Source organism: Danio rerio, chromosome 24, assembly GCF_052040795.2.
Source record: "Danio rerio strain M-AB ecotype USA chromosome 24, GRCz13ab, whole genome shotgun sequence".
NCBI classification, from domain to species: domain Eukaryota; kingdom Metazoa; phylum Chordata; class Actinopteri; order Cypriniformes; family Danionidae; genus Danio; species Danio rerio.
Window position 1 is genome coordinate 27232501 of NC_141044.1, and position 23107 is coordinate 27255607.

Genomic DNA, 23107 nt, shown 5'->3' on the forward strand with positions numbered 1-23107 from the left:
TTTTTAATTTTGGGTGAACTCTCCCTTTAATTGCATAAACCACATATAGTGCATGAACAAGTATAAGCATGAACATAAATGTGCTTTAAAACATTTTTTTAACCTTTCTGTGTTGATTGTGTTGTACTTGAGCAGCAGGTTTTGAGTGAAGGCTTGAAGGCAGTGCTTCAGACACACCGCCCTGTGTTCTGGCCCAGAAAGTGAAGCTTCAGCACACTGTGTCACTCTTGCCAGTGAAGTAAGCGAGACAGCAGGGTTTGCCTCCATGTTTCTTATTTGCATGTGGGTTGAAGAGATACGAGACTGAAAGAACAAAAATGAAATATAATAAATATAATGATGTCAAATAGTGAAGTGCTTATGTACAAGCAATAGATGAAATTTCACCTGAATATGAAGGAGGAGGATTATCATCGGACACACAGCTAGGCTGAAAACTGGAATGATGAAGCTGATCAAAGTGATGGTGCTCAGAACGTCCAAAAGACTCTTTAAGATGCTGTGCAAATGTTTGGGCAGCTCTTCATCAATCACCTGCATATCCTGAGCAAACAACATACAGAGACTTACTTGGCTTTATTAAAGTGGGATTAAACAAGATATCGCTTTTGTTTTCTCATATTTCCTTGCATCTGTTATATATTACTAAACTACCTGACAAAAGTCTTGTTGCCTATCCAAATTTTAGGAACAACAAGTAATAACTTGATTTCTAGTTGATCATTTGGTATCAAAATGGCTAATATGAAAGGCAAAGACCTCTGGGTTACGCTTATTTTACCAAAATAAAACATGATCATGCCTTGATTTTTAATTATTTAATTAGGACAGTAAGGTCTGACTTTGTGTCAACAAAAGTCTGGTCACTTAACAGAAATTAAATATAAAGTCATTGTGCAGTGGGGAAAGAAATAATATTATGTATGACTCGCATGAGCTTGTACGACTGCGTCTATACATCTCTGAAATGACTCAAATAACTTATTAAAAAAGTCATCTGGAATGGTAAAAAAAAAGCGTTCCTGCAGGACTCCCAAGGTTCATTAAGATTTTTTGGAATTACCTTCAATGCCTCCTCCATCTTACCCCAGACATGCTCAATAATGTTCATTTCTGGTGACTGGGCTGGCCAATCCAGGAGCACTTGACCTTCTTTGTTTTCAGGAAATATGATGTGGAGGCTGAACTATGAAAAGTGGTGCTATTCTGCTAATGTAATGGGCAGCACAAATGTCTTAATACTGTACCTCAGGTTGATGTTGCTATCCACTCTGCAGATCTCTCGCACGCCCGCATACTTAATGCAACCCTAATTTTTTTTCCTTCGCCAAACTTGACTGTTTTTGTGAGAATCTTGGATCCATGTGGGTTCTAATAGGTCTCCTGCAGCATTTGTGATGATTGGGATGCAGATGATTAATTGGATAAATTTACCTTCTGCCACTTTTCCAAATGATCAACTAGAAGTCAAGTATTATTTGTTGCTCTTACAACTGGTATCAGTTATGTTTCAAAGTTTTTGAATTTCTTTCTTCTGTTAAACACAAAACAAGATATGCTGAAGAATGTTGGAAGAAGCAGCCAGAGTAGGAACAATAAACACTATGGAAGTCAATGGCTGCTTTTTCCTACATTCTTCAGTATCTTATTTTGTGTTCAATAGAAGATAGAAACCCAAACAAGTTTGGAACTAGTGGAGGATGAGTAAATGATGGCAGAATGTTAATTTTTGATTGAACTATCCTTTTATTCTCTTCATTGGCATGCTGTGATCGCCTCCACACTGGCCTCTAGAGGACAAAACTCACCTGAGTGAGCGCTTGCATCAGTTTTCTGGTGTTCATTTTCTGTGAGTGCACAGGCAGATGAAGAACATCCGACAGCAGTTCAGTGTGTAGGGTACGGGATGCTTTGAGAGAACCACAAGTCAGGCAGTAGGCGGCACAGCACACTAGGAAGGCTGAAAAAACAAAACAAAAAAACACAAGCGCTTTTCACTTAACAACGGTGTTATTGTTGTGTTCTAAAGAATATTTGTTCTGGATAGAAGAAAAATGATTGCAATCAGCAATATAAATACAAGAATGTGCAATGCTTGCAGCACACAAACACCTGGTCAAAAGTTACAAGCCAATAAAGAAAATCAAGTGAAATAATTTCACCATTGAATCCTGTATGCTTGGCTAGGCCATTAAAAAACTAAGTGGTGTTTTACTGTACCTTCAGCAGCACAAGGCATGTGAAAAAAGACACAACATCATTAGTCTACCAGTTGTTAACATGGCATGTAAAAAAAACAAGCCTGAGGTGTTTTGCTTTTCTATATGTCACTTGTTTTAGGCCTGGTTAAACAGGCAGTGATGTAGAGGTGGGCTTTGATCTTCTGTAAAGGCTAAGTTTAGACACATTACTATATAACAGAGTGACTTATTCTAAGGAGAAAATTCAGAAACTTACAGGTTTATTTAGTACAGTCATTTCTTATGTCAAAAGATCAAGGGAATTTTGATTTTTAAGCACATGTACAGTGTTTAAATCTGTTATATATATAGTCTCTTCTGTGAAACTACAGGTTGACAATGACCTTGCAGGAGTCCAAGCAGCGCATATGCAGACAGACGAGAGTTTCTGAGCTCTTTCCAGCCATCCAGGCCTTGAACTTCTTTGGCTTCACCCGTCCACATGCACAGGACACCATCTTGTGCTAAACTAACAGCACACACTGACAGGTAGACCAGCGAGCACACTGAAACCCAGTGCCAGCCAAAAGCCCCCAAATACAGCCAGCAGGCTTCCCTGAACTCCTGAAACAACACAAACAACTGCTTTTAAGTAGAGGATTTTTTCACTTACAAATAAATTGTTTCATTTTACCATGTTTTTCACTTAAAACTTTGCTTTTATTATACAAATAAGTAATAAGTGTACAGTTTGGACACTAACTAAATGGTTACTTAAACCCAAAAAAAGTTGAGGGGGTTGCTCCCTCAAAAATAAATGATCAAATTTCAAGCAATCACTAAATTTACATATTCATTATTCACTGAAAACCATCATTCTTCAATCTGATGGCAATTTTCATTTGATTTATTTAACTTTTAATTTACATTTATTTATTCAGCATGGATTTTATCCAAAAAGGCTTAAGAGAATTCCAACAAATAATAAATTCATTTAAATTAAATATATATATATATATATATATATATATATATATATATATATATATATATATATATATATATATATATATATATATATATATATATATATATATATATATATATGGTATTAATTTAAAAGGTATAAATTTAAACAAGCATATACACAAACACACACATGCATGCACAAACATACATTTCTGAAATGATAGTGATCTCTTTTCTCATCAGAATCGTTCTGCTTTTCCTGACACCTGTAAAAATTAATACACCAAAAAGGTTTAGCAGACTGCAAGTATACAGTGCATATCAGCTCAACAAAACAAGATGTTGTTGATACCAAGAGAAACTCATTTAAACATGGAACAAAAAGGTAAGTCAGAAGCCCTGTTCAGTCATCATCCTGTTACCATCAAGCCCTGCCTGTGATTCTGTGAATATCATCCTTCCTTAACCTGCCCTAACCCCTACAACTAGTGCAGTGGCCAGAGAGAGCAAGAAAAGCATGATAAATTCTCTCAGGGGGATCAGAAAGATATTAAAATCAGAAGCACTGCTAATGCTCTTAAATGCACTGATGTTAGCCTTGGATTAAAGCAATTTTAATATATTAATGCTGGACAGTGGAGACCCGTGGGTCAAGTCAAATGTTCTGGACTCTGCCTAATCAAAAGGCAAAGGATAATACTGCACAAATGCAAACATTTGTATTTCTATAATATATGCGTGAGATTTAGGATGCCGACTTAAAGATCATCATGGTAATAATATGTTAAGTTTCTCTAAACTGATTATAGTCTTTATGTATATGCAACATTTTAGATTTAATTAAACATTACGATATGATATGAAAAAATATATATATTTATCAAATCCACCAAATCCTAAAATAACATTATGGTTTAATGTGCATATACTGTACAATGCTCGGCATAATTGAGTACACCCCATTTTGAAAATGAATATTTTTATCCATTTTTCAGTGAATATGGTTAATATATATCTGTGCATTTGACCAAAACAGGTTTAATAAACAGATTTATTTTATAAAATAATATTTTAGTCACAGAACATCTTTAGAAATGGAAAGATAATACATTTAAATTCATGCAAAATTTAGCAAAAAACATAACAAACTACAAAAGTTCAACCAAATTTTATATAGTTTTTGTTTCTCTTGATTTTTTGCTATCTTTGAAAATGTTATTTACAAACTTTTTTTCCCTAACATATACATTTGTTTTACTAATTTTTAAACCATTATTGTAAGTTATTTTGTTAGATAAGCTCCAAATTTGGCTTCAGTACTGACTAAACTAATGTATATGCACAAATATAATATTGTAAAGCATTAATACTTATAGTAAAAATCAATGCTTTTGCACATTAAATTAGCTTATCAGAATCATTTATGAAAGATCATGTGACATTGAACACATTGGAATACTGATGGAAAATTTTGCATTGCCATAACAAGAATAATTTTTTTAAGCTATACAAAACTGATTTAAAAAAAATAATAATAATAACAGCAACAATAAAAATCAATATAAATAATAATAAATCAATAAAATTAATAATAATAAATCAATAATTAAAAAAATTACAAACAATAATAAAAATAAATAAAATAAATAATAATTAATAAAAAATAATAGTGAATCAATAATAAAATAAATAATAATTATAATATTAATAATAAATAAATCAATAAAATAACAATAATAATACTAATAAATTAATAATACAATAATAATAATAATAATAATCAATATAAATAACAATAATAAATTAATATAATAATAATAATAAATCAATAATAATAATAAATCAATAATAAAAATAAATAATAAGAAGAAGAAGAATAATAATAAAACATTAAGCAAAAAATAATAATAAATCTATAATAAAAATAATTGATACAATAATAAATCAATAAATAATCATAATAACAATAAATCAATAAAATAATCATAATATTAAATCAATAAAAAAATAATAAATCAAAATAATAATACATCAATAAAAAACAATAATAAATCAATAATAATAATAAACCAATAAAAAGAATAAATAATAAATACATATTATTATTATTATTATCATCATTATTATTAAATGGAAGAATGGTGTTGTTAAATAGTTTTAGGACAACTTTGATGAAAGATTTTGAACAAATTCAAATGTTAACTACTGTGTGTGTGTGTGTGTGTGTGTGTGTGTGTGTGTGTGTGTGTGTTTGTGTGTGTGTGTGTGTGTGTGTGTGTGTGTGTGTGTGTGTGTGTGTGTAAATAATCTCAACCATTTAAAGAAATACATTCAATAGATTAATTGTACAATATAAAACATTTTCTTTCTAATTACCAACTTACTCGTCACATGGCTGTTGAGTGCTGTCAGCAGAAGACTCTTCTGTAGCCCCTGTTTTACAATGACAAACATATTCACTTAACCAAATAAATAAAACCCCTTTCTTGGTGCATCCTTCAATATATTGTGATTTTACCTTTTGTAAGAAACTGAGAGGTTCCCAGGTCCTCTGTGAGAAAGATTTTCTCCAGATAACAAAAAGACTGCTGTGCCTGTGTAAGTCATGTTAAGACAAATACATTCAATAGCACAGAAATATTAAATCTAACATTTTCTAACATTCAAACTACCTGCTTGAGAACAGAAAACAGTCCAAGGAACTCCAGCAGAGGTGGACGGAGCAATCTGAAGAAACAGACAGATGTAAAGATCTGAGATGATGTCAGAACATTCCCATCATCCACCAGGACGAATGCACCGAGACTTGAGAAAATAACCTGAGTAGAAAAATCGAAAAGCATGGTAAATATGGGTCAAAGGAGAAAATGTGCTCATTGGGCCGTTACAAAACATTGAACTGTGTCAGAGATCATTCCCATTCTTATGAAAGAGTGGCAGGATGGAGATCTCAATTTTCTGACCTCAAGTTGTAATCTAGACTTTGATTTGAGTTTTAATCTCAGAGCTCTGTGGATTTGTTTACTTAGTAAGCCCCTGTGCATCTGGAGAATAGAGGAAAGGTAATTTAAAGTCAAAGTCACAGTGAGGGTAGTTTCGCAACAGTAAGTGAAAAACTGATTTTAAGTAGGATATGGAATATAAAAACACAGGCTGGCAAGGTTTGTTTTCAGTAATCTGTTCACAAACAGTCACCGAGATGCTTTGCCACTTCCAGCTGGTGTTAACACGCATTCAAATGAGGGTGTTTTATGCGCATTTCATCAAGCTCTACTTCAGTTTAGCAGGAGCACTTTCATAAGCATTATCAAATAAACAAGCTCAGTTTTTTTTTCAGTTTTTTGTCTATTAGATTTTCACACAACAGCTCAAATTTAGTCTTGCTTTAGCCAAGACATCTATGCTTGGACATCTTTTAATCCCAAATTTGCTTGGTGGACATTTACAACCAAATATTAGATTGTCCACTTGGGATAAACTGGTAAAACATGTCTTAATAAAAGGTGTAAACAAGGTCTAACAAAACACCGAAAAAAAAAAAACAGTCAGCCCATCTTGGTGGACAAGTCTTTTTCTTCTCAGGAGGAGGTTTATCCAAAGTATCAAGCACTCACCAGAAAAGGCATACAGATAGAGTCGAGCATTGAGAAAGCAGTGAGAAATCCCTGGATTCTTAGCATCTCCAGCTCCCGGGTCCTTGACTCTGTAACTCTCTGAAAAAACCAGGACTCCCATGTAAGAAGCTTCAGCGCCTAGTCAAAGATAAATTTCAAGTCAGCATGTAAAGAAAATTCTCCCTATTTATATTCTAAAGACATGTTATTGATCTGGTCATAAGATCACCCGTGTATAGATTTCTTTTTTTACCTTGAAATTCTTTATCACAACCCAAGCTCAAATTCAGATATGCTCTCATGAACCAATCCAATTCATTCTTTCATGTATTCATGCATGTCAAAATATAGAAGAAAAGATCCATCTCTGCTTCTTTTTTAATCAGACGTCAAACCAAGCACTTACATAACTAGTGAAATATGGAAGTGATCCCATGCTAGATCACTTTTCTTCTAATGCCAAATCAAAAACTTTGCATTTGTGATATCTTGCTCTAGTGATAGTTTGCTTTCTGAAAATACAGAAAGAATTTTACTGGATTTTTAAAATTTCTATAATATTACATGAGATCGCTCACCCAAAAAATTAGACTTTAGCCCCATTTACTCCCCCTTGTCACAACCCAGTTTGAACTTTTTTTAACACAAAACTGTCTCTCCACTCCACCAATAGCTGGTGTGTGGTGAGCGCACTGGCATAGTTATCCTGTGGCTGCCATCACATGATCCAAGTGGATGCTGCATACTAGTGGTGGTGTGAAGAGTCCCCCCTCATGATTGTAAAGCGCTTTGGGTGTATGGCCATACACAATAAATGTGCTATATAAATACACACATTACATTACACAAAAGATAAATGTTGGAAACCTGTAACCATTGACGTCCTTAGTATTTTTTCCTACTATGGAAGTCAGTGGTTAAGGGTTTCTAGCTTAAAAAAATATCCTTGTTTGGGTTCAGCAGAAAAAAAGAAACTCAAAGGTCTGGAACCACTTGAGTGTGAGTCAATTTTAATTTTTGAGTGAACTATCTATTTAAATATTCTAATTTGAATTCAACAAATAAATAAACAAATAAATAAACAAATAAACCTCATTACTGACATTTCGAGTCAAACATGACATTATAATTAATAGTTTGCCTGAACTTGAAATCGTGATCGTCTTTCTTATTTTGTAACATACACTATCTGATTACAACCAATAAAAAATAGGAGCTTGGGCTTTTTTTACAGTTGGGAATTAACATCATCATACAAGGGAATATGATTTATGTTACACAAGAGCAGGGTGCTAATTACAGTAGGGTTTTGGGAGAGATTGACCCCCCCTAATTAACACTTAATCCCCCTGAAGGGCATCAAAACCAGATGTATGAGGGGTTTAAGAAATAGCTTTCTCTGATCCAGATCTTAAATATTATTTATTAAAAATATATCCATATAAATATAACGGTTTATACTATTGTGAAAGCATAATGTGTCAGTCAACGCTAGAAAAAATTTCATTTAACAGTCTGAAACTGGCAGTTCTAGAGCACCAATAGACATCTTAAGTATTCACAAAACACGTTTCCTATAAAATAAATGTTTATATCTGAATGTAGCCTAAAAAAGGAAAAAATAGAAACATAATTTGTAAAGTTTGACCCACAGTAACCTCTAAAATAGTCACTAAATATCACTAAAACACTAAAAATATATAAATTTTATTAATAAATTAGATGTAATTTAAATATTCATAATTTGTTTCACTAAAGCAGCAGTTCACAACAAGGGGGTCCTGGCCCACAAGGGGGCCTCAGCGAGCTCTGTGGTGGGGTCGCATCACATTTAAAACATTTTTTAGCTGTGGACAATTAGGACGATCATGTTGCCTTAGTAAATTTTTTCCCCTGGCTGACCAAAATTTGATAAATGTGTAATTCTTCCTATACACAAAAAAAAGCTAATTCGCTTTCAGCAGATAAAACAAATGACCCAAGCATACTGGATCCAGGTGAGAAAGCTCCAAACATTTCGGGTTGCAGCGCTAGCAATAGTGGTGTACGAAATGCAGGACATACAAAGATATTTATCTGAACTATGGTTTTATTCCATTTTCTCGGAGCAGAGAGTCCCTGACCCATCCACAGTGCATTATCTGCACCAAAGTTCTTGCTAACGAATGCATGAGGCCGTCCAAATTATTAAGACATTTGCAGATGACTCATTCCCAATACCGTGACAAGCCCAGAGAATTTTTTGAGCACAAGGCAAAAAAATTGACACACCCAAAAAGAGATGAGGGACGTCTAGGGAAAAAGGGGGTCTTGGGCAAAAAAAGGTTGGGAACCACTGCACTAAAGCATGTATTAGCAAACTTCCGAAAAAAGTCAACCCCCTGATTGTCAATGTATAATTCGCACACTGCAAAAGAGTGTGCTCAAATCAATTATTAACTGCAACATTAAAAAAATTGTTGATTTTGTCCTTTTGTCCATTTTTTGACCTGAACTCAACCTTTCTGTGCTGGAAATATTCCTCAGATCTAAATCAGTTTACACCCAGATATATGACTGAGCCACCCTAAGACTAAAATCCTAGAATCACCCTTGATTAGGATTGAAACAAATTAAACTGTGGAAGAACTATAAATGACAGGATCAAGTGTAAGGATTAGGAATTAAAATAACCTGATATTTATGCAACATTTCCTTGATGAGCTGTTCACTCTTTTCTCTGATGACCCGATGAGTTCTCTGAGGAAAAACAAAACAAAATTAAAACACAGAAGAGAGAAATGTAGAGATGCAGTAAACCTCTTAATCATTTTCTGCATGCATTTGTCCTTACTTACCCTGAGCTGTTTGGCTTTTCGCTCCACAGCTGACTTGACAGGGATGAGGACTAGTAGCAATGTCACTCCCACCAACACACTAGGACCCAGTTTAGCCCAAAGTAAGCCCAGATAGAGAGTGACTCGTAGCGGGGAGGACCAAATACAGGCCAAAGTGACCACCAACTCTGCTACACGTTCAGCCTCACCTAACATATCCTCTCTGTGAGAGGTGTCGGAATGCCATCGAGAACTATGGGAAAGAGACAATGTCTTAAATGTAAAGGAGAAGGGGAAAATGAGGGGAGCGTGAACCATAAAGGAAAGAAGAAAAAACTATTTAGCATTTTAAATACATGGAAATTTACAACTAACAATTTCAATGTGACATCACAAGTTTGTGTGTTTTTATATGGAGAGCTGCAAAAAAGACACACACTTACTGGCCACTTTATTAGGTACACCTTTGTGGTACCATTTTGGACGTTCTTGGCTACAGAACTGTGTGAATCTTGGCAGACTTGGCAACATGGCAAAGATTTAACCAAATGCTACAGCTTTTCTACAGCTATAAATATTAAAATATTTCATATTTGCTTTATTTTCTATAACTATTCATTTCTTCATAGATTATGTTCTTACATTATTTTAATTAGATATTGCTGTTACTATTTAAAGTTAACAAGTGATTGTGTAAGCATTTCACTGAACATCATACATTACTCTGTATGTGACAAATAAAAATTTAATTTCTGCAGATCTGACCAATGACAAACTCCCATTTCACATTTACATCCCTAAATGCAATAAGTAACTTTTATTCTAAATCTTATTCTTTAAACAAAAAATTACCAATAAAAAATGGTGTGAAGCATTAAAATGACTGGTGCACCTAATCCAGTGGCTGGTGAGTGCAGTTCATGAAATGTTCATGTGCGTTTGTATCCTACATTGTGTTATGTATATTACCAAGTAACATACTTATAAAACAAATCCATAAGCTTCTATTAACAGCAGAACTAATTTCAGCAATTCTTTCAACCTACTGGCTTCAGGAGAATAGAGCTGGAGTTGTGAAATGCCAACTTTTGGTCTGCAAAACACACCAAGAATTCTGGGTCTTACTTTATTTTATGGTCCATTTGTTGAATTTAAGTTAAAGTGCATCTACATGCCAACTAATTCTCATTAGATTATAAGTAGAATGTTTGTGTTGGGGTCAGTGTAAGTTGACATGTTCTTGCAAGGTTTTTTATAGTCAGTTAAATGTCTGTTTAAAGGAGCAATCTCAGCAGACACTAAGCAGAAAGTCTACTAATACTCAAAGAGACCATCAAAACAAAGTGTTCCCGAGTGTGAATTAAGATTATAACCTTTATCTTTCTGTAGACAGTGCCAGACAGAATTGCATGTGCATTGGCCGTAATTATCCTGCTACGTTTCTCAAAGTGATGCTGAGAAAAAGCACCGCAGCAAAGCGCCCCAAACACCACCAGAGCGTACGTGTATCCAGTCCAGCCAAACATAGCCTGCCTCTCAGAAAACAGGATAACCCATCTGAGGGTAAGAGATTAGTACACAAACATATTAGATGTTTAATTTATATATGCTTGGATTTTAATTTGGGAAACAGTTGTGGTTATACCTGATAGTAATAGGAACTAAAATACTGAAAAGATCAGATGACAATCTCAGAAGCACAATTTTGATTAAAGATGGATGAAATGTCTTCCATAATGTGTAAAGTAGAGAATAACCAGCATTTGTTTTACTGGTTACTAGTAGTGATTTTCTTCCCGAATCATCTTCTAGGTCCGACCTCTGCAAAAATAACATATTGAAAGCATTAGATCTCAATGCATGCATTGTAATGAAACACAATTTCTCTGGCTTGTGCTGTTTTCATTAAAGTTACCTCCTTGTAATTATTCTGTTGTTTTTCCCACTCATGATCAAACACAGAGCAAAGGGTGTGGACAGAGTCCTCATTATACAGCTTTAAAAGGTCAAACAACTGCAGCGGTCCCCTGTGGCCCATTACAACCATCCTGAAAACAGAAAACTGTTAAAGGTTGCTGTTTTGGGAACAGTATATACAAGCCCCTAGCCGGGGGGCCGTTCGAAAGACCCACCCCTAACTGATGAAGGTCCAGAATTACAGTTTTTGCCAGTGCACATAATTATTTTTCATGAGTCTAACATCTAGCTGTGCAAGAAAAATACAATCTGATTTAAGTGAAGTAATCTTTTGCTACTGTATTGTTTTAAATGCGTTTTAAAATAAGTAACTTTTACTCTAAATCTTATTCTTTAAACAAAAAATGACAAATAAAAAGGTGTGAAGCACCAAAAGTGACAGATATTAAAGTTAATTTGAAGACTATTTTGGCTATTGTTGTTATCCAGGATATTTTAAATTAACTTTTTTTGGTTATGATGACCATCAAACAATCTATTTCAGCGAAAAAATTGCTTAAAATGTCACTAAAATGCAGCATTTAAATCTCATAATTAAATATTAGCCTAAATGAGGCAAAAATGTCCACTCTTTGAGAAACAATATAAAACAAGAACTGACCATTTTAATGTGGTCATGTCGTTGGCCCATGAACATTTCCTGCTTGTTATCAAACTAGTTAATAACAAGAGGCAATTCAATAATAACTGCAAGTTAAACAGCTATCATAACATCATTTATTAATATCTGGCTCTTTTTAGATTCTCAAGCTATAAATTAAATATGTAAAACTGGAAACACGTTGGGACCATTGTTTTTGTTTACATCTCAAAATGGTCTATACTACCTCTAATTCAGGCTTACCTATTCCACCACCAAAAGATGCTCAAATAAGACTTCCCTTTGACTGCGAGCATAAAAAACACAAATCATCTGCATTCATTGAAACAAATCAATAAAAATCAATAGATGTAACATAAAAGTTAAAATCAAAAGTTAATGTGTGGTACTGATATAAAAGAAATAAAAACCTTACTTGACATATTTAATCAATTGTGAATTGTGTACAAGTCTTCATCATAACAAAAATGTGGTCAATCTAAAAATGAGACTTTCCTTTCACAAACTGTGGAAAAAAACAAACAAACAATAAAAGTTGTACTTACCTCATGTTATATAACACAGGCGACGTCTGAAAACAATATAATGTCCCGAAGCGTGTAAATGAGAGACTGCATCTGCGTCTCATGCATACAGCCTGAACAATAGAACAGAGGAAAACACACGAAGTAGCCGACACATCACGTTATTTACACTTGGCGACGATATTCACGTTTTAGATTTCCTCTGAGATATCTTTGCTACATTAAGAAACGTTTTCTGAGTGAAATTAAACCGCGTCTTGCTCAATAGTGGAGTGCAGAGCGCACCCATGTGCATTGAGATCTCCGCTTTTTGGCTAGGGGCGTGTCTTATAGCTGTCAATCATTTTGTTGGGTACCATATCCTGAAAATGTTAAATTGAGCATTAGTACTTTGTTTTTTTAAACATTACATTATTATAATATATCGTAACAACTTGAGTAGAAGCAGATTTTGTATCAATCTTCTTACATTCATTTATAATTTTATTAGATTTAACTTAAATTAATAAACGACATTAATGTTCTGTGGATGCAGACTTTTAACCTCCTCTTTAAAACCTCTTTGACCTTTGGCGGCACATTTATAATATTCAGACTAATTTAATAAATTAATGTACACAGTTGCACTTTTAATAAGGAACACTAAAGCTCCTAAAATTATATTGTATCAATAGAATTTATGGTAATATTTAAAATATGAGGGACCTATTATTTTATTATAGTAGGCTACATTTTGATTTCACCAGATCTCTTTAGATTTATTTAAAGCAACATTAAATACAATTTTAAATAAAACCATAGGCTTTTTTGTTTGTATTAATTTAGGATGTCTAAATTCGAAGGAAGAGAAATAAAGCTACATACAGTCAACATAATGGAACACTTAATTGATTTACGTCTTCCATATTCTAAAGCATTTATCATCTGACTAAGAAACAAACAAAATATTTGTTTGCTGTATGTTTGCATGTGTAAACAAAAAGATAATATGATGATATTTGATAAGGCCTTGTAGGCTAAAGGAAGTGACTGACTTTCAGGTGTAACACGAGCTGTTGCTTAGTAACATACAAAGTGTCGCGTGTGAAAATGGGCGGCAATGGAAACAGAGCGTATTTAATCTCACTCAGAGTACCTGTACATCTAATTTAAACAGAAAACAAAAACGTTTGACCATGTCTATAATGCTGTCTCCTTCGCGTGAGCTTTCCCATAACAAAATTGAACCTATCGCAAATGAAGAGAGTGACACAAATGTCATAGTCCAGTCAGGTTTGTAGAGTTTTTCTTGATTTCTTGTTATATTTAATCAGCTAACGTTAATTTTGAATCCATCGAGACTGAGCTCTTACCTTTGGGTTTAATCAGATGGGGATCAATCCAAGAGTTGTGGGTTCTGTGGATACATCCTCACTTTCTTCTCTTGCCTTCTTATCTTTTTTACTTTTCCTGTCTCAGTGTGGTTTTGTATGAAGGTAAGTAACAACATATAACATCATACTTACTTTACTAAAAACAAAAGTTTCATTATTAGCAAAGAATAACATTTTGCCTAAATATACATCATTTCAGCCATTTCTTTTTTTTCCATAACATTTTTTATTAAAAGGTTGTTCAAGAATATGAGAGAGCTGTTATTTTCCGTTTGGGACGACTCCTTGGAGGTGCTAAAGGACCTGGTTAGTACTTTGAATCATGAATAATTTATTAAAAATAGTCTGCTTACTGCACACTTGTGACACAAGCAGTGCTTTTATTGATTTTTTTTAAAGGTTTGTTCTGGATTATTCCATGTATGGACACATTTCGAAAGGTCGACTTGAGGACGGTGTCTTTTGACATCCCCGCTCAAGAGGTTAGTAATTCATTTAAATCCATACTGTAAGGAAATTCCAGATTTTTACAACGTTACTGTAATTTTTCACAGAAAATTACAAGAGTATAATTTACCGGATTTAACTGTAAATATTTAAAGTAATGTGTTGTATTTATAATTTGTTGTGAAATTGATCAAATTAGCATGATTGCTGCAAATTACTGTAAAAGGCACTATATCTTTTGCATGTTAGTTATAGAAATCAAACTGTTTTTATTTCATTCAACATAGACATTAATACAAATTAACTTTTATACTTGGACTGGTACTTATTTGATTTTTAGAAATAACAGAATGTTATTGCAGGCCCCAAAACAATTTGGTTCCATCTTCAAAAATAACTTGAAAGAAAATCATCCGGTTTTGAAACGACACAAATCTCATAGTGAATTTTCGAGTGAACTTCATCTTTATTTAATTTTATAAGGTTAACATGGAAATATGAAATCACTTTTAATAAACATAATTGTGCTTAGTTAAAACATAATAAACTAAAGTAATTAATTTATAAAACCAAACACTGTTTAACACTCAAAACAATTTCAAAGTTAGGGTAAATGTCAAAATGACAAGCTGAGGAAAGCCTGCTTCACAGTAAAATATAGTCAATTCTACAAGATAATACTAAAGTATAATACACTATAGTTGTAACTTCACATTAATTTAATTTAACAAAATCCCAGTAACTACCTCACAGTAATTTGTTGTGAATTTACAAATAGTATTTTACTGTGAAAGTAATGAAATTATTAGCCAGTAATTTACTGTGAATTTAAGGTCAAATTTTTACATTGTACAAAAACTGGCTAAAATAGTTAAGGGTATTGTTTAAATTAATACTAAGGGACAGAATGCTTCATTCTGATTGGCTGATGAACATTATTAAAGTGTGCAGATATTTTTAGATAAATGCACAGTTAAAGTAGTTCCAGGCAGGTTTTAACTGCATTAGATTTCCACATCACTATACTGAAGTGAAGGATTTCAACTACTTCACAGCCTAATACTGTCAAAAGTCAAATCAAAAGCAAACGAAAACAATAGGCTGACATATAAAAAAACTGACATATATCATGAAATACAACATGTGAACAGTGTCTTTAGGTGTGGTGACCATGTAGTATAAGCAAAATACTTTACTCCAGTCCAATTTATTTAATTTATTTTGAAAAAACAAAAAATAAATCATACACTTAAAACAATTCTTCAAACAAAATACGTTACACCATGGTTGAAATGGAGTGGGAGGAAGCGCAAGCTTATTATTTTCCCCACCTCATTACCGCACACATCATTCATCTATACTTCATTTTATCTCTTCTTTGTACATGAGATATATTTCATCCTTTTTGCAGCTTTTACATATGATATGGTTAAATCACTATTTGTAAATTTTCTTTGTATAACATAGATCCAAACGTGGTGTATACAGACAATAATTAAAATTTTATTATACCTTTTTTTGTTTTTTTTTACAACCACCTCTCATTATATTCCTTAAATAATATATATTTTATACAAAGTTTTCTATTGATTACTATCCTGACATTGTTTTAGAATATTTTATAGATTGTTCCACAATTTCACACAATGACAGACATACACAAACTTTTTAAAGTTGTTCTTGTTTTCAACATCCGGAAATTTTGTTCTTCTCTCAGATTATATCGTCCATGTCTTTCTTCAAAAAAAAAAAAAAAATTGTTTGCATTTTAGAAGTAGCTATTTCCTAGCTTTAACATAAACTGTGTCATTAAATTTAACCAGATCATTAAACTTAATCTTCAATTTAAAAAAAAAAAGATTTTGTATGCTCCAAAAACTCCACATTTTCTATCATTCTAATTACTTTCTTCTGTATTGTACTTGGGGATCGTAAATTAGATTTATATGCATTTCCCCAAATTTAAACACAATAACTCAGTGCATTAGATAGATTATTACAAAATAATTACTGCATTACTTCTCTATTAATTTAACAGCTCATCGTCAATTACTCTTTACATAATAACTTGAGGTTACACGTTTAATATAATCCTGAACCAGGTTTATATTTGATATATTTCTCTTTAGGTGTTGACCAAAGACTCAGTGACTATCATGGTGGATGCAGTGGTCTACTATCGAATCTTTAACCCCACTGTCTCCATTACTAAAGTGGAGAATGCAAATTATGCTACACAGATGCTTGCACAGACTACATTACGAAACATGCTCGGAACTAAGAGCCTGGCAGACATCCTAAAAGACAGAGAGGAGATGTCAGAACAGATGGAGGCAAGTTGCACCTGCTTTAGTTCTACCTTTAAAAATAGGTTCTTTATTGGCACAAAATGTATTTCTTTAATATAGAAACTTTAACAGTCAAGAAATCTCACACAAGTCTGCACAAAATGATAATAACACACTGTAAAACCCAAAAAGTTAAGTTAACTCAAACCATTTCAGTTAACAGATTGCAACAAGCCATTTCAGTTCAAAAACGAATCCTAATGAGTACTGTGAACATAATCCATTTGAGTAAATGAAGCAATTTGAGCACAGTAAAACCCAATAAATGAACTCAAACCAACTGAGTACTGTAAAACCCAATAAGCTAAGGCAAGTCAAACTGTTTGAGGAAACCGATTGCAACAAACCATTTGAGTTAAAAAACTAATCTATATGAGTTGAAATACTGGGGTATTTAATTAACTCATTACCTTTAACATAGTTGAAAGTTTAAAACTCCTTTCAAATGAGTAGAATTAACGTTCAGTACATTTTGAGTTACCTACACTCATTTCATTTGATGAAGCTGACTGTTGGGTTTTATAATGTAATAGATGTGTTTCAAATGTCCTGTTCACACAGTGGAGGCTCATATAATAATATTAATTGTGCTTTTTTTATCTCACGATTCTGACTTTCTAGCAATTGAAAATTTAAATCTTACATATTTTTTTTCTACATTATGTAAACTCAGATTTCTGAGGAACAACAACTGAATTGTGAAATATAAACCCAGAACTAAAAGATTTTAATTATACTCAGAATTGTCAAATACAAAGTCAAGAATTGAAGAACAATGTTTAGAATTTGGATAATTTTTCAGTTTTGAGTTATATCTTTAAATTCTGCCTTATTCTGCATATAAACTCTTTAGTGCAAGAAATAAAGTTGCAATTCTGTGAAAAAAAAACACAGAATCGCAAAATCGAAAATCCCTATTAATGACTCAATCACACTTTAGATTTTCCCTTTAAAAAGGTTTATTTAGTTAATGTATTTAATGTATGTATCAGAATAAATAAACAAATAATGCTTTGGAATCCCTTGAGGGATACTAAATAGCAAGTACATTTTTATTTTTGGGTGAACTAGCTCTTTAAATGTACTGTGAACTGTTGATCATTTTATTTTGTGCCTGACAGGCTGTGCTGTATTCTGCTTCCAAAAACTGGGGGATCAAAGTGGAACGGGTCGAGCTCAAAGACGTCAAACTGCCCACCACTTTACAGAGAGCCATGGCAGCTGAAGCCGAGGCCAGCAGGGATGCCCGAGCCAAGGTGTGTGTCTGAGCACTGAAAGATTGTTACATGCTTTAAACGCACAAACACATGCTATACTGTCTGCTCTGGCGGGCCTGCCAAGTTTAGTCTTATCAGCTTTGCAGCTTTGTGTTCAGTCTGTCTGGAGAGACACGGTGTTCTCTGATTGGTGGATAAACACCGGCAGCCCCTCACACACAGTCGGTCAGGGGTGTAGATGAGCTGTAACCCCCTTAAGCCAATCAGTTTCCAAAACAAGACCTACAGAGGAGTACAACACTTGCAGGTCAAGTTGCTATTTGTGATGCGTGAGGACTCACCTCGAAGAATCCATTATACTGTATATTATTTATTTTTGATTCTCCCCCTAAATTTAACTAACTTTTCATTTAACTAACTAAATTTTAAAGAAGTTTTTTCGATGCATCACATATTTCCCCATTTATTTTCCACATATTATATAAAAAATATAAATACATTTTAGGAATACATAATATTTTCTGTTACAATTTAATTTAAGCTGCAACACAGTGGCGCAGTAGGCAGTGCTGTCGCCTTACAGCAAGAAGGTTGCTGGTTCGAGCCTCGGGTTGGTCAGTTGGCATTTCTATGTGGAGTTTGCATGTTCTCCCTGCGTTCGCGTGGGTTTCCTCCGGCTGCTCCGGTTTCCTCCATAGTCCAAAGACATACAGTACAGGTGAATTGGGTAGGCTAAATTGTCCGTAGTGTATGAGTGTGAATGAGTGTGTGTGTGTGTGGATGTTTCCCAGAGATGGGTTGTGGCTGGAAGGTCATCCGCTGCGCAAAAACGTGCTGGATAAGTTGGTGGTTCATTCCGCTGGGGGCGACTCCGGATTAATAAAGGGACTAAGCTGAAAAGAAAATGAATGAATGAATTTAAGTTAAGCTAAATGTTTATTTAAATGAGTTCTGTGAAGGCTATACTATACATAACATGACAGTTTTTCTCAAAGAAAGTTGTTTAATGATTTGTTCATCGTTTTCATGACTCTCTGTAGAGTAAATTCCATTATTATGATTATGATTTCATTTATTAACAGCGATATAATGTAAACTACACTACATTTCACTTGGTCAATAAATTAAAATATAGATACTTATATAGCTAAATATACATTTATACAATTTTTTATTAACTGATTCAGCAATTAAATAACTAGAATATCTGTTTTGCAGCAGCTTTATTTATGATCCCTTTTTAATTTTCAATAATGCTCTTATTGTTATTATTATAAAAAATAACCATAATATTAAGTGACCAAAAAAGTCACTATTGAAAAAAAAACACAATCTGTATGTTCATGCTGCATTTTAAATTAACCGATAATTTAATAACCTGAAAGAAAACAAAATTGTTTATTTTAATCATCCATCCTTCCCTTTTTTACATTGATGTTATCATCCTTCCATATTAGAGCTCTCTCTCATTGATCACTATAACAATGCAAGTCACATTGTTGACTGGAAACCTGAGCCTTTATGTTCTCACACTATGGCACAAGTGGAAAAACAAGCTGGAAATCAGCTCAACGGAAATTTCCGAGTAATTAAAGGTGTGTGCCAGCGGTCAGACTGAGTGAATTGTGTTTATATGAAGAATGAATTCATGCTTACTGAAGTGTTGCCTTAGTAAAATGAGCATATTAAAGCTGTTCTCAACCCTGAACAGGTGATCGCAGCGGAGGGGGAAATGAAAGCTTCCCGCGCTCTGAAAGAAGCTGCAAACGTGATGTCCGAGTCTCCAGCAGCGCTTCAGCTACGCTACATGCAGACGCTGACCGAGATAGCCTCTGAAAGAAACTCCACAATCATCTTTCCTGTACCCATGGACCTCATGTCTGGTTTTATGAGGAGGTGACCATATACTGTATATTGTAAACAAATATGATAATAAACAGCTGTGTTAATGTATATTCAAACAAAACTTGCCCGTAGCTATTGATTTATGTGCTTTGCGTATATTTATGCTTTTAACTGCATAATGAGACCATCATGTCTGTTCTGACAACTTTTGATTTAGAATATTTAAAGGCACAGTATACTTAGATTATTCCAACTGTTTCGACGATTTTTCAAATCCAGAGAAATAAGCTATTTTACGTGTGTCGCCATGCTATTACGCCAAACACCCTATAATTTTTGTTTTTTATTTATATAAAACATGGAAACACCAAAGGTAATTTAATATGTTGTCTGTTTTAATACACTGCTTTATAATAACACTGTAGCATTATAACATAGCTCTAAATGTCTATATTTTGATAAACCACAATCCACATGATCACAGCCAGAAGAACCTGAAGCGGTAGATTGTGGCATGATAAAAGTTCTGCTGCTTTTCATGCTATTTCACACTCGTCTCTCATCAGCAGTTGCTTCAGTGCTCTCATTTGACATATTTCAGCCTTACTCTGCGCCGTGCTACCATGATAAGTTTTGAATTCATGATCATGGTTTCTGTAGGATGTAACATATCCTGTTCCACATTCACATCATCAAACTATATGCCTTTGTTGGTTGTGAACACTCATGTAACAGTGAAAATGACCTAATGTGCCTTGAACTCCGCAGATTAACAAAGTGACTTGTTTTGACACACTCAAAAAATATTTCTCTTTGCTTGTTCAAACTACTTGTTTAAAAATAACTGAAACAACATAATTCGTTAGAACTTAATTTTTTATGTTCAATCCACATAAATTTGTTAAAAGTGTTAAGTTAACCTAATTAATTTGTGTTGGGTCAACATGAATGAATTGTGTGGAACCCTGCATTTTTTACAGTGCATCTTAATTGAAATAGTAATGCACCATACTATTGTTGCTTTCAATAAATCAGCTGGTAATACTTGAAATGTAAACATAAGCTAGGTATCAGTCCAATATAGCAAAAAATTTGTTGAAATGTGCAAAAATGTTTACATTGCATTAATAAAAATTGATTGTAAAAACAAAACCAAATTAAGCAATAATGTGTGTGATAAAATTGCATCTGAGTCAATTTAGTGGTCAGAAGTGACTGCTTGAAGAGAATGTTACAAACCAAACACTTGAAAATTAAAACTTTCCCCAAAAACAAAACAGAACACATAAAGAAATAAGATATTTGTTTCGACATTGCCTAACAACCAAAGTTATTCAACATTTTTGGACTTTTTGGATATCTGCAAAAATTGTGATATCCTGCACCAATAGTTTGAAACCACATATTGTGTGGTTAACTCATATAAATTCTAGTACAAAAAACAGTAATGTGTTTAGAAGTTCCTTTTCTGCCATTTACAGATTCATTATATGAGTGAAAGCTTCATTACAGGGTGTACTTATCTATATCAACAAGTAAATGCAAACTAGGGCTGTCAGTCACTTTAATGTATTACACCGGAGGTTCTCAAACTGTGGTACCTGTACCACTTGTGGTACGCGGGCTTTCTTCTAGTGGTACGCAGAGGAATCAAATATGTCATATGTACATTATACATATATTTCAAAATTTATCAAAATGATTTAAATATGAATATAGTATATAATAATATTTATTATATTATTATTTATTATTATTATTATTATTTCTGAGGTCCAGGCAACATTTCCAGGTGTTGTTCAGAGCTTTAGCTGCTTTACTGGGCTTAATACGCAATTGTATTTTAATACTGCTCATTGTGGTAGTACTTGGAGGGACAATTTTCTTTCCTGAGGTGGTACTTGATGAAAAAAGTTTGACAACCACTGTATTGCACAATGTGGCGATTAATTGATCACATAATAAATTTAGCTGAGAAATACCCTCTTAAAAGATCGTTAATGAAGTAAATGTAAAGCGTTATAGACTTTACAAAAGGTAGTTTTATAAAGTACAATTTCTTTAAATGTATTCTTAAGACACAGAGAATGAACTTCAATGTTCATGCTTTTATTTCAGGAGCTTCACGAAAAGCATCAAATGATAATGTGCAGTTTTGTTTGCTTTACATTTTCTGAGCAAATAATAACAATCTTGAAGTCACCAACTAAAATGTCATTCTGCGTATACTATTGTATTGTTTATATATATTCAAATAAACCAATATTGCTTTAATTGGCAGGTCTAATGCAAATATCTTTGTACAGATATTTTAGTGTAGCCATCTGATAATTGCATCAATTTTGTATAACCTCACAAAAAGTGATTATTTCACATAAAAAAGTAAGTAAAGGCTACTGTCGCAAAAGCAACAAGTTGACTTTACTTAAGTGAGTAAAACTGGACTGTAAAAACTACTGGTTTAAACACAATTCCTTCATGTTGACTTGATTGAGTTAACCTCATTGTTTTTATAACTTTAAGTGGACTGAACATAAACCAATTACGTTGTCCACAAAAAAACTTAAGAGTTGTGTTAATTGAGCTCATTTTAAATAAGTAGATTGAATTAAGCAGCAATTATATATATATATATATATATATATATATATATATATATATATATATATATATCTTTGAGTGTTTTGTGACTTGTAACTATAGGGTTTCATTTTTATAATTAAGAATATAATGTAGTTAATTTCCTTCAATTTTAATACGATGGGGTTTGCTCACTTTTTAAAGGAAGGTCATCTGATCGCTTTTTAGTGTATAAAATCAATATATTGCATATACCTGTGGCACTGCAGCTTATTTTAACAAACAAAAGTACACACATACATAGAGAGCAGATATAAAAACGTAAATATGCTCACGTGTGGACACATGACAGAACTACTTTTACACTGTCATGAGAAAAGACTTAAGACAGTTAATCTGTTGGCTTGATGCAGAAAAAAAATGGCCACGGAGAGCCCTGATCAGTGATCACCGTAATAGGATTGCCTTTATCAGATGCGGGAATGGGTGGACAGTTTAGTAGAGATACTGTAATCGTCTATTTAATCTGCTTCAGCCTCACATACAGTAAAGCAGCTTCTGTTCTGACCCTGAACCCCAAAGACACACTGTCATGATGCTCTCATTTTCTGCCCCT

General features: G+C 33.3%; 2 protein-coding genes and 1 long non-coding RNA gene across 13 annotated transcripts in view; 1 reads left to right on the forward strand and 2 right to left on the reverse strand.

The window, feature by feature from the left end:
• Positions 1-12993, reverse strand: part of abcc13 (ATP binding cassette subfamily C member 13) — a 23945-nt gene extending 10952 nt beyond the window's left edge. For 2 of the 8 annotated variants that reach the window (XM_087309567.1, XM_087309566.1), the window contains exons 1-16: positions 12703-12993; positions 12401-12443; positions 11495-11627; positions 11225-11400; positions 10953-11136; positions 9601-9832; positions 9437-9502; positions 6764-6901; positions 5822-5968; positions 5668-5743; positions 5534-5582; positions 3358-3415; positions 2585-2804; positions 1809-1960; positions 388-543; positions 104-303 (exon numbers count right to left, since the gene is read on the reverse strand). In XM_087309567.1, coding sequence (XP_087165693.1) covers positions 104-303; positions 388-543; positions 1809-1960; positions 2585-2804; positions 3358-3415; positions 5534-5582; positions 5668-5743; positions 5822-5968; positions 6764-6901; positions 9437-9502; positions 9601-9795 — 1457 coding nt within the window. In that variant the 5' untranslated portion in view covers positions 9796-9832; positions 10953-11136; positions 11225-11400; ... (1 more) ...; positions 12401-12443; positions 12703-12993. Of the gene's footprint in view, positions 1-103; positions 304-387; positions 544-1808; positions 1961-2584; positions 2805-3357; positions 3416-5533; positions 5583-5667; positions 5744-5821; positions 5969-6763; positions 6902-9436; positions 9503-9600; positions 9853-10952; positions 11137-11224; positions 11401-11494; positions 11628-12400; positions 12444-12702 lie in introns of those variants that run through there. The other 6 variants (XM_087309565.1, XM_087309564.1, XM_087309563.1 and 3 more) reach the window with 4 other exon arrangements.
• Positions 12439-20288, forward strand: zgc:112408. Of its 4 annotated transcripts, none has more exons than XM_087308617.1 (7): positions 13561-13953; positions 14050-14156; positions 14291-14360; positions 14454-14536; positions 16742-16834; positions 17971-18105; positions 19778-20032. In XM_087308617.1, exons 1-7 carry the CDS (start codon positions 13857-13859, stop codon positions 19964-19966), a joined length of 774 nt encoding a protein of 257 aa, XP_087164743.1. In that variant the 5' UTR covers positions 13561-13856; the 3' UTR covers positions 19967-20032. The 4 variants fall into 4 exon arrangements, with proteins under 4 accessions (XP_087164744.1, XP_087164743.1, XP_087164742.1 ...); XM_087308616.1 differs by having other exon boundaries at positions 13737-13953; positions 14140-14156; positions 16631-16834; NM_001017597.2 differs by having other exon boundaries at positions 13827-13953; positions 16631-16834; positions 19778-20288.
• LOC141380703 (uncharacterized) overlaps positions 15704-23107 on the reverse strand; it is a 15012-nt gene continuing 7608 nt past the window's right edge. The window contains exon 3 of the long non-coding RNA XR_015525033.1: positions 15704-18959. This is a non-coding gene — a long non-coding RNA (uncharacterized LOC141380703). The remainder of the gene's footprint in view (positions 18960-23107) is intronic.